The sequence below is a fragment of the Chaetura pelagica genome, unplaced genomic scaffold (genome assembly GCF_000747805.2).
Source record: "Chaetura pelagica isolate M959 unplaced genomic scaffold, ChaPel_1.0 scaffold247, whole genome shotgun sequence".
Lineage (NCBI taxonomy): Eukaryota > Metazoa > Chordata > Aves > Apodiformes > Apodidae > Chaetura > Chaetura pelagica.
Window position 1 is genome coordinate 482,645 of NW_009953958.1, and position 11,673 is coordinate 494,317.

At 36.8% G+C, this 11,673-nt stretch overlaps 1 protein-coding gene across 1 annotated transcript in view; it reads right to left on the bottom strand.

Moving 5' to 3' along the window:
• Window positions 1–8,657, bottom strand: part of TNFRSF19 (tumor necrosis factor receptor superfamily, member 19) — a 45,072-nt gene extending 36,415 nt beyond the window's left edge. The window contains exons 1-2 of the mRNA XM_010001897.1: window positions 8,573–8,657; window positions 7,108–7,218 (exon numbers count right to left, since the gene is read on the bottom strand). Of these exons, the coding sequence (XP_010000199.1) occupies window positions 7,108–7,218; window positions 8,573–8,638 (177 nt within the window). The 5' untranslated portion in view covers window positions 8,639–8,657. The remainder of the gene's footprint in view (window positions 1–7,107; window positions 7,219–8,572) is intronic.
• Between the last annotated feature and the right edge of the window lie 3,016 nt (window positions 8,658–11,673).

Sequence of the window (11,673 nt, forward strand, 5' to 3'; positions counted from 1 at the left end):
TGTCAGGTAAGCTTCATGCTCAGCCCTCCTCAGCCGAGATGTGCCAGGCTTCCTCACCAGCAGCTCTCTTGCTTCTAAAAGTTACAAATGGACTGCAGCTGTTCTCAGTGACTTCACTGCGACAACACATCAGACATAGCACACCACCTTTGATGTTCTGTATGAGGACTGTTACATTCAGCAGTAACTTCAACAGTGCCTTCCTGCTTAATTCACAATTCCTATTCTGAGCCAACACACAGGTCTCCTTTTCCTCCATCATATACCTGGTGCAAGGCAGCAACCTATGACACACAACCCTGCTGTAGCAACCATCAAGCTCTCTGTCCCACAGGCTCTCTGTACAGCAGCAGTCCCTTGGTGACAGTATTCATCATCATGTATTTGGTGGCAATGCTGGCTTAAGGTACTCTCTCCCTTTCATCTGTTTTTTCTTCCTTGTCATACATTGTCCTCAACTGTATTAATACAACTAATGATAAGACTGAGATGTAAATGTGACTACTGGATGGCTCCTGGTTAAAAGTGATTGTTTTGGTGATCCGAGCCATGGTACAACCTAAAAATCTACTGTGTCAGCATAACTGCATAGGCAAGGCACTGTGGAAAGAATTTAACTATTGCCAAAGCTCTAATTTCAGTGTGTCTGAACTACACGCCCAGAGGTGATCTGTTGACAAAACAATCTGGACTTGAAAAATAACTGCTTTTTTCATATATTAATTAAAAATACATGGAAGCTATAGAGTGTTACAGAGGTTTGGGGTTTTTTGGGTTTTTTTAAATAGAAAAAGCAAGTTATGTGGAAAAGACTGGAAGGACTCATTTCCGTATTGCAACATTTTCAGGAAAAGCTTGAAACCCAAACTAACACAGCTCATGTTTTTCTGCTTTAATTGTGATACACAAAAATATAAACCATATAAAGGTTTGATTTACACAAACACATCAATGTTAAGCAAGGACAGAAAAGGCTTTTACTATCAAGCCATACCAATGGCTCTTCAGGCACTGGCAACTTGAAACCACTTAAAGAATGAAAGACATGAAATCACTCACTTAACTACATGATGCTGTTTCCTGCTAAATGAGAAATACAATAATGCTGAGCCACATGAAGCAAACACTTCTTTCTGAATTGGTACAACCATTTTAAGTCTCCCACTACAGAAGATCGCCTGGACTGAAAAAGAAAAAAAAAGACCAAACAAAAAGCCCCAGGGGTCAATACTGGGCGCAGTCTTACTCAACACCTTCATCAATGACCTGGATGAGGGGACAGAGTGTATCCTCAGCAAGTTTGCGGATGACACGAGGCTGGGAGAACTGGCTGATACACCTGAAGGCTGTGCAGCCATTCAGAGATCTAGACAGACTGGAGAGCTGGGCAAAGAGGAACCTAATGAGGTTCAACAAGAGTAAGTATTGAGTCCTGCACCCGGGGAGAAAAAATACCATGCACTAATATAGATTAGGGGTAGACCTGCTAGAAAACAGCCCCATGGCAAAGGACCTTGGGGTCCTGGTGGACAACAAGTTATCCAGGAGACAACAATGTGCTCTTGTGGCCAAGAAACGCAATAGTATCCTGGGATGCATTAAGAACAGCGTGTCCATCAGGTCAAGGGAGGTTCTCCTTCCTCTCTACTCTAGAAAACAGCCCCATGGCAAAGGACCTTGGGGTCCTGGTGGACAACAAGTTATCCAGGAGACAACAATGTGCTCTTGTGGCCAAGAAACGCAATAGTATCCTGGGATGCATTAAGAACAGCGTGTCCATCAGGTCAAGGGAGGTTCTCCTTCCTCTCTACTCTGCCCTCGTAAGACCACATCTGGAGTATTGTGTCCAGTTCTGAACTTCCCAGTTCAAGAGGGACAGGGATATACTGGAAAGAGTCCAACAAAGAGCTACAAGGATGATTAAGGGACTGGAACATCTGTCACGTGAGGAAAGGCTGAGAGACCTGGGGCTGATTAGTCTTGAGAAGACTAAGAGGGAACCTTATTTATGTCTACAAATATCTGAAGGGTGGATGTCAAGAATGGACCAGTCTCTTTTCAGTGCTGCCCTGTGATAGAACAAGGGGAAATGGCACCAAGTTGCAACACAGGAAGTTCCACCTCAACATGAGGAAAAACTTCTTTACTGTGAGGGTGACAGAGCGCTGGAATAGGCTGCCCAGAGAGGTTGTGGAGTCTTCGGAGACTTTCAAGACCTGTCTGGATGTGTTCTGTGTGATGTGCCCTAAGTGTTCCTGCAGCAGCAGAGGGGTTGGACTATCATCTTCAGAGGTCCCTTCCAAGCCCTATGATTCTATGCAAACCCCAAAACAACCCAAATCCCACACACTCAAAAGCCAGCTGTTTCAGTGGTTCAAAGGCTTCACAAACATTACCAAGGACACGTTTATGAGAAGAAAAGGCTACACAGTTTTGTGTTTTTAACAAAGTGAACAAATAGAAACAAACAGGAGAAACAGCTTTCAGTCCCTTCCCCATCAAGGCTGAATTGTTGATACAACAACAAAGACAGCTCTCTTATGATGGTGATATGTTAAAAGTACCTCATAAAAAAACCCAACAGTCAACATAAGGGATCAACTGATTTTAGTTCTAAGTTAATACAACATCTCCAGTGCTGCTGTTAGAACAGTTGATAGAGAATCAGAAAAGTTGAGAATGTGTTATTTTTTCTTATTTTAAGGAAGAGAGAATTACTTGAAAAATAGAGCCCCTCTACACTGAAACAGCAAAAGCTGAATAGTCTAGATTCAGAACATTAAATAAGGATGGGGTTTTTTTGTTTGTTTTTGCTTCATGCTCTAAAGGGTGTCTGAAGTTGCATATCTATGCAGACAGGGAGGTCAATACAATACACAGCCCCAGTTTGCAACTAAAATTAAACACTCATCATAGAACAGCCCACTTTGGAAGGAACCTTGAAAGAACACTTGGTCCAACATTTTATGGGACAAGGAGCCAAGATAATCTAGCACCTTGTTCAATTACATCCTAAAAACTTCCAGTGACTGGGACTCTACCACTTTCCTGGGGAGTAGTTCCAGTGAACTATTATTCTCACTGTAAAAAAAAAAATAAAAAAAATTATATAGAGATAAAACCTCTCTCCTGGTACAATTTGTACCTGTTGACCCTTGTCTTACCTATGTGGCACCTTGTGAAGAGAGAACCTCCACCTTCTTGTTCCACTAGGTAGTTTCTGTCTACTTTTTCACCAAAAACTTTCTGCATGACCATGAGCAAGTTGAATTGTGTGCTCATGTGTCATGTGTAAATTAAGAAAAGGCAACAGGATTCCCCTGACTTTAAAAGTATTATGAAATGCTCACATAGTATAGCAAAAGAGGTCATATAAATAACTCAACAGTTGTAAAAATAAGTGTATATATAAGTGTGTGTGTATGTATACATACATACCACTCTGTACAGGTGGTATTGTGCCCTGCACATTTATCTGTACTGTTGATGCAAGTCCATGGTATACCTGAGTGTACCTGGTGACATGGAATCTCAGGACCAGACTGGTTAGGCTTTAACCATACCTTAAGTGCAGCCCGTGTGAAGAGTCTTAAGTCTGATCTTCAGGTGTCACTGTGTCTTCCCTTGAGTGTAGGAACAACTAATCACTGTTAACTGGATTATACCCACAGTAAAATCCACAAAAAAATACCATTTATGTTAAAAAAAAACAAACCAAGCAGATATCACAATTGGGTAACAAAGTATTAGTTTTTATTTCCATGACTTCATGTACTCCATTTAACAAAGGCAGAAGGAAGAAAGTACACGCACAAGTGTAGTGATGCTCTAAACTGACCAATTCAGTGGCAATGTATTTAAGTCACAGTACCCATCTGTACCATGGTATTTATCTTCAGTTTTACCCCTTGAACTCCAATTTCCCTTTAACTGTGTTTATCCTAATAACTCTGCTTGGCTTTTGAAATGAACACTGTTTCTATTTTTGTATAGTCAGTAATAACAAGAGAGAAATCTACAGATTTAGATAACTAAGCTGAGTAAGTAAAAGTGAAGCCATACTTAACACTGGACCTGTCTGCTTCAGCTTACTTGGGAGTAAGGTTCTACCTGAACTGAGTTTTGAGGGAAGGAAATAGAGACATGATATTTACAACAACCGTTCATAGAGTTCACTGCAGCATGAGGCAGTAGCTGGCCTTTTGTATCGAACAATATAGACTAAGTTTTTTTGTTACTAACATAAAGAAACCTGTTGATCAATGGCTTAAAACACTTTGGGAGGGAAACTAAACGAAAAAAATCCACCAGTATAACATTGTATCTTACTATATACTTAGGCATACAGTCATGCTCACACATCCAGCAGTATATCTAGTCTTATCCACAAGCACTAAATATTCGGTAGGAAAACAGACATTATTTCTTATTAAGAAACTGTCAATAACCTGCAGCATAATTATATCATTGCTTTTTCACATTAAAAAACCAAGCAAACAAAACTCCCCCTGTGCTGCAAGTTACTTCAAATATATCATTAAAGAGCTTTTCCCTTTGTATTTTGACCTTTGATTTCACATATTTTGTTGCTTTAAATTGTAATTCAGCAAGACTACTCTCAACTACATTTCAGTAACAGCTACAGCATCACATCCTTCACTGTGATTCACAGAAAATTGTACCTCTATTTATAAAGGAAATGATGCTTCTACGCACATTTAAGTTTGATCAAAATCTGGTCAGTTATTTCAGTTCTAGTGTAGTAGTAAAAAATGGTATTTGAAACCCTATTCATGTTTGGGAGAAGTAATTACTTACACATTGGAATTAATTAAGCATTCATATTTTCAGAAAAACTAGTCCTAAGAATGAAGACTATCAGATTGTAAACTAAAAAGCTGAAGTAAAAATGTGACTTGAATAGCATACTATTGCAAACTATAACTCTCCTATTTCAGTTTAGCATTTCTTTATTAAAGTGGAAGAAAAGTGTCATTACTGAGGGCATTAGCTGTTACTTTTGGTTTTTATTTGTCACCTAGGGAAGCGTGCTACATCAATACATATCACATTGCTTAGTCAGACCACTGTTATAAAGTGCCATATTTACAAGTGCCTTTACAAATTAAAACAACCCCTAAAACCTTCCAGTCCTTAAATTTAAAGCCAATGTGAAAAAAACAAAACGTGCAAACAGAACTATATCCATACCATTAGTCATCTCCAAATCTCTATTTAAACAGCATTGTTTGTATGATTAACCAATAGTGCCTAACACAGAAAGCAACCTGAACCAAAGTGTGAAAAGAAGTATTTCTGTTAATGAACTGAACACTACCTACAGGGGATGGAGAGATAGGAAAAACGTGTCACCCAGTTTCAGTAGATCTCTTCAAACCACTCACAAACCACAACACTTGTGGTTTTTTTCAGAGCTGAATAAAGTAAGAAATACAACGCCTGAGAGGTTTTTTTCCCCCCTGTTTAAACACACATCCACACCAGATTCACTAATGTTTTGTGTTAAAAAAGTTTCAAAATAACATTTCAGATTCCACATAGGATCTGCATAACATATTTGCCTACAAAAGCATTCCTGAAAGTTAAATTTCACTCCTCCTAATTAGCACTCTAAACTTTACCTTTGTCATCCTTTTATATTATCAGTAAGAACATAAAACAGAGTTTGCCCTTCGATATGCAAGGGCACAGACTGGGCAGGGCAGTTACTTCACAGTTACTACCACAGAGTTCTATCTAGGCCACAGCTTTTCCCTCTAACATTGGGCAAGATGTAGGGATTGTAGTTGGGACACTAAAGAGAGTCTTATGGATGAGCCTGCTTGTTCTTCATGACACCAGCTTGCACCCTCTCTTTCATGCCTGACCATCTTCACACCACTAGCATGATACATAAGCTCCTCCAAAACCCCAAACATCCAGTCTCCCCATGACTCCTAACTCATTCTATTCTCTCTCTCTCTTATCTGGTGATCAAGTTAGGGAATCCCACCACAACCCCACCCATCACTTCAGCTCTCTCTTCCTTTGTTGTTCTCTACCCTTGCTCACACACAGCAACTATTTTCTCTGTGCTGAAGACAGCTAAGAACCCCCTCATGACTTGCATTCAGTCTTGGAATTCTGCTGGAATTTTTGCCGTTAGTTTTCTAGCTCTACTGAATCCCAGTCCATAACCCCAGTTGACATTCATCTCCATTGATTCGTTTCTGCACTCCTAAAAAAACCTGCTGATTCCAAACTGTTTATGGGGATTTTTTTTTTTTTGAGGGGGAAGAAATGCAGTTGTTCTAAAAGGAAAAAAAATTTACATAAAACTCACCATAATAGTAATTCATTCTCTGATATTAACAAGGACTTCTTATGTGCTTTCTACATATCATCATATGTTTTCAGCCTCAACCTTCTCTATTACTTTACACAGCATAGAGATATGAATTAGGTTTATGACATTTTTAATAAGTTGCAAAACAAATAAATTTGAGCCTCACACGAAATTAGCTTCCCAATACAAAGTGCTTCAACCAGTGAGATAGTGAAAACCAAGCAATCTCCCAGCTGTTCTAAGGAAATATCTCAGTTCTCACTTGATCCTATTCTGTATTTATGTGATTATGCCTTTATTTTTATTATAAGTCCTCCTCTCCTGTTAAGACAAGCTGTAGTACAGGAAATATTCCACCTAAAATCCAGAATTGATTCTGAAAGTTTGTATTGTAAAAATCAAGCCCTGGCCATTTGAGTGGTCTGTACCAATCACTAGTGTGAAATTAGTTTTGTAACTCTACACAGTGAAGTTATTCAGTCTCAATTCCCTGCAGTTTTTTTCTACCCTTTGTAGTACTAGCTCACCTTTAAAAAAACATTTTGAGAGCCCATAGTCAGATACTCTAATGGTACTGCTTACTTTATTAATTGCACCATTATTTTCTAAACAGAGCATATTATATAATGAGAAAACATGGTACTTCGAATTTCAAAATCATTAAAATAATAGATATGTGTATTTATGTGGAATTTTTTTAACCACATACTAAATGCACTTATTTGGAACAATGTAAATTGAAGAAAGCATGATTTACTTACCTTTGAGAGTTCCATTCCAGGTCCACACTGTTTGCAGAGGATACAGTTTCCAGTGTGGTCCCTAAATTCTTGCTCTCTGCAATCTCCAGTCTCACAAATTACCCTACTTAGCTAAGAAAAAAAAGTAAACTCATTAAAATATAATTAATCTGTGACTTACATAATTTATATAAACTTCAAATGTGAGAAAGAAATTCATTTTTCTACCTTAAAATGACTTTCTGCTTTATAAAAAACTTTAAATGTGGCAGTGAAAATTAATGAAACATTCAAATACAGATAACTGGCCTGAATTCTAAAGGTTCTCAGTGACTTGCAATAGTTTTATAATTTTTAGAAGATCTGCTTGATACTTTACAATTGTGTAATGTCAAAACAATTGTTTAAACCTGAGTTTAAGTTTCGCACCTTACTGAACATTATGAAAAATGCACATGAACATTTAATAAAGCTGCAGTTTTCATGACAGTAAGTTACAACACATTCCATTGTATTGCCGTGGTTTGTTTATTTGTGGTTTTTCTATTACAATTGAATAAATAAGCAAAAATATATTCCTTTAAACATAAATACTCAGAGATTTAAAAGGTCACTCAGACTCCTTGGAAACTTAAAAAACACCCCAAGCCTGTATGAACACTATTTATTCTACATTTCACTATCACTTTTTATTTAATGGGCCAAATGAGAGAGATTCCAACTTCTGCCTTCAAAGTTTATCTGACCAAACCAGAAACTAAAGTGATGAGAAATATCAGAAGCAGTAATATCAACCATGCAAAGTCTCAATATAATGACTCATATTTTACCCAGGAACATGAGCAAACACTGTGAGTGCCCTCAGCAGAAATTTAAATGAAATGCCTACATCCAGGCTGCCATGCTAGAAAGCTCTCTCTGCAACTGCTACTAAACTCTTACTTTGTGTACTAGTCTTTTCAAAAAGACCAAAGCGTTTTTGATAGCTACGAAGCATCAATTACCCTTAGTTCTAGAGCTTGTCTCTGCAAGTCAGAGTTGAAGAACACTTAGTAGGCAATGTAATTGTGTGCTATGCTATGTCCTGTGGATAAACTGAATACTCCAGACTCCTAAACTATATATATTAGAATAATGTACTACAAGGTGGCCACTGCAAATTGCCTAGAATTCCTGTCATCTCTCTGAAGCGACACAGTATCACTTTCACAGCCCTATATTCACTTATATTTTCTGTCCTAGGGCAGTCCTTCTTCCATGAAGGGGCTCACAAGGTGAAAGTTTTTAATTCCAGATGAGGAAGGGCAAGAAATTATATAAATCAAATGACTGTGCTCACTTCTACATTGATAAAATCCATATGTAATTGTTTGTGTATATGTTTAGGGCTTTCAGTGCTAGCATTCATCTGTAAAACAACAGATACTATTCCTGTGTCCAAGACAATTTTTTTAACATTCATCCTGGGAGGAAAAAGTTAACTTACCAAATATGCCAGTAAAATTATGAGCATCTTCAGTTTATCTTCTCCTTGTAATCCTTTAGCATCCATTTCTTTCAATTAAATCTTTCAACCTAGAAAAATACAAAGGGGAAAAAAATCCATTAGATTTCACAATGTTGCTTAAACTGCAAAAATTGTATGTCCACAGTAGGTCATGTCATTCAGCATGTCAAATATGTATCTGTTAATGCCATTAAAATATTTCAGATGGATTCCTGGAAGGTAAACAACAAACACAGGCTTTAGAAGTCATGTTCTTTTTCAGAAGACAAGGTAATAGACACCCAAGTTTCTATAGCCTTAATTCTCAGAAGAAGAAGAGACTGCTACCAGTCTGGATTAGAGAGATCAGTGTTTGTAAACCTAACATCTAACATCCCTAACATAACTTTCTTGCTTGTTATATGCTCAACTAAGTACATAATCAACATACAAAAGAGGGAAGTTCAGTCCATAAAGCCTTGCTTAATACTTTCTAAAGAATTGATAACAAATTATTTAAAAAATGAAGGGAACTATTGGCAACTCTCATAGAAAGGAAGATGTAATTTGGGCTTTGGTTTTCAGGATTATTAAACCAATGAACTGCACTCCCACAATCATTAAGACTATTGTGCTTGGCCAACAGAATATTTTTTTCTCTGCTTACTTTCTTTTTGAGTCTTTGTGTTAAGTTCTGGTTTCTGACTTTTTGGTTTTGTCAATTACCTGGAAATAACTACATAGGAACAATAATAATATGAAAAAAAAAATCCAGCTTACATAAAATGCCATTTGAATTTGCACACCTTGAAATACAGTAATATAGTGTCATTGCTTTCAATTAGATGTGAAAAATAATGCTTAAAACATTTCTGGTCTACTTCAGAGCTTAAGGATTGATAATTCTACAGGGTGTTTTAAAGGACAAAATAATTTTTATCATTCAAGAGTAGAAGAGAATGACAAATAAAAGGACATAACCCAAAATGTAAAGAAAGTAGTATAGCAAAAGAACAGTTACAAAATGTTTTACAATATGAAACCATAACAAGCATAATACACTTCCAAAAATATACAACCAGAATGAGCATAAACTATAACTAACACACAATTCACCTTCTACTGCATTAATACCCTAATTAGTCAATTCAAATAAATGAGAAGCAAATATGCTCCAGTGGCAATATCAGTATCTTTTATGATAGATTATATTTTGAAGTGTACAATGAGCTAAAAACTGCTAGGAAGAACAGAACATGCAAGGAGGTGTGTCAGGCAGCACTCTACAGGAAAGCCAAGGCTACATTCTTATGGTTATTTCTCTTTGCGATGGTAAGCGTCTATGGGCTAATGACAATTACCAGATTAGACACATGTCAACATGGGTAGAAGACCATCAAGTAACACAAATACATAAAGATACAGCATTGGACATAGATTGCTTATTTCAAGTCTGAAGGGGAAAAAAAAAAGCAAAAAACATGAAATGTGAAATCTCAGGGTTAATTCTGGATGACCCAAATACAACAATTTGATGTAAAAGTACTGTAGAGCAAAAGTAAAAAGGAAAAATTTTAAAAGCTATTAATTGCATAAGGTTGGCATCAGAAGCAGACAGTGCTGATGCCAAAAAAAAAAAAAAAGTATATAAAATAACAAAACAGTTTTTAGTAATAGCAAAAAACAAACAGTGGACAGAGACAGTAAAAATACCCTTAAGGGAACTAAGAGGTTTCAAGAAATGTTTCTCATCTATGTTCGGAAAGCAACAAGATGGATAAAAACACACACAACTTATAACTTCTGACTTAACAGCAACTGAAGATCCGCTAACCAAAACTAGATTTACACCCAAGACAAACTGTGAGACTTTGCACTTCAGTAACCTTGAAAAAAGTATCAAGAATGGCTTAAGCATGCTGCTGTCCAATTTCTATACAGCTTGGAGGGCTACAAAAAATTAAATAGTGATAATATTATTAAAAGATGAAAAAAGAACTAAGAATAGCACTACAATAAATAACTCTACACAATATTGCAGAAAAGCAACCCTGCTAAACAAGTCTAACTTTACTTCAATTCAGAGAAGACAACAAAGCTAAAATGCTAAGTAAGAGGAAAATTGTATAAAATGATTAAATATGAAGAATCACGCTGAAACAAAAGGGATTTGGGAGAAAAATCCCCATTGACTTCTTGATTTTGTATAATCCTATTCAGTGAAAAATACAAAATACTTTATGAGCTTTCTTAATTGCTACAGGAGATAAAACATACATGTACAAGTGAAATAAAGCTGTATATGTAACAGTTGCTTAGAACTGATTGTCAAGTAATCATTCAAAGTCCTCTGAATTTATAGCCATTGTACTCCTTAAGAATATTATTGTTAAAGAAAGCAAAGATAGCACTGTCCTAATGTAATTGTGACTATCTATATAACACTAATTTTTAAATAGTATTCTTTATAAGGTTAAAAACTGGTTTTATTTTAAGATTCACTTTCACATCTGAAAATAGATGTGTGACATATCAAAAATAAATTAAATATCGTAATAATTGTATATATATATTTTAGTCAAGTTTCATGTAGAGTTATCAATAGAAACAATATTGGCAAGGTGTACTAAGCCTAATGTTCTAAATATGGAGCTGTGGCATATCTAAACAGTCTGTACTTTTTCAAAGTAGGTCATCTGAAGTATGGTAAGCTGCCCTGTGATAGAACAAGGGGAAATGGCACCAAGTTGCAACACAGGAAGTTCCACCTCAACACGAGGAAAAACTTCTTTACTGTGAGGGTGACAGAGCGCTGGAATAGGCTGCCCAGAGAGGTTGTGGAGTCTTCGGAGACTTTCAAGACCTGTCTGGATGTGTTCTGTGTGATGTGCCCTAAGTGTTCCTGCAGCAGCAGAGGGGTTGGACTATCATCTTCAGAGGTCCCTTCCAAGCCCTATGATTCTATGCAAACCCCAAAACAACCCAAATCCCACACACTCAAAAGCCAGCTGTTTCAGTGGTTCAAAGGCTTCACAAACATTACCAAGGACACGTTTATGAGAAGAAAAGGCTACACAGTTTTGTGTTTTTAACAAAGTGAA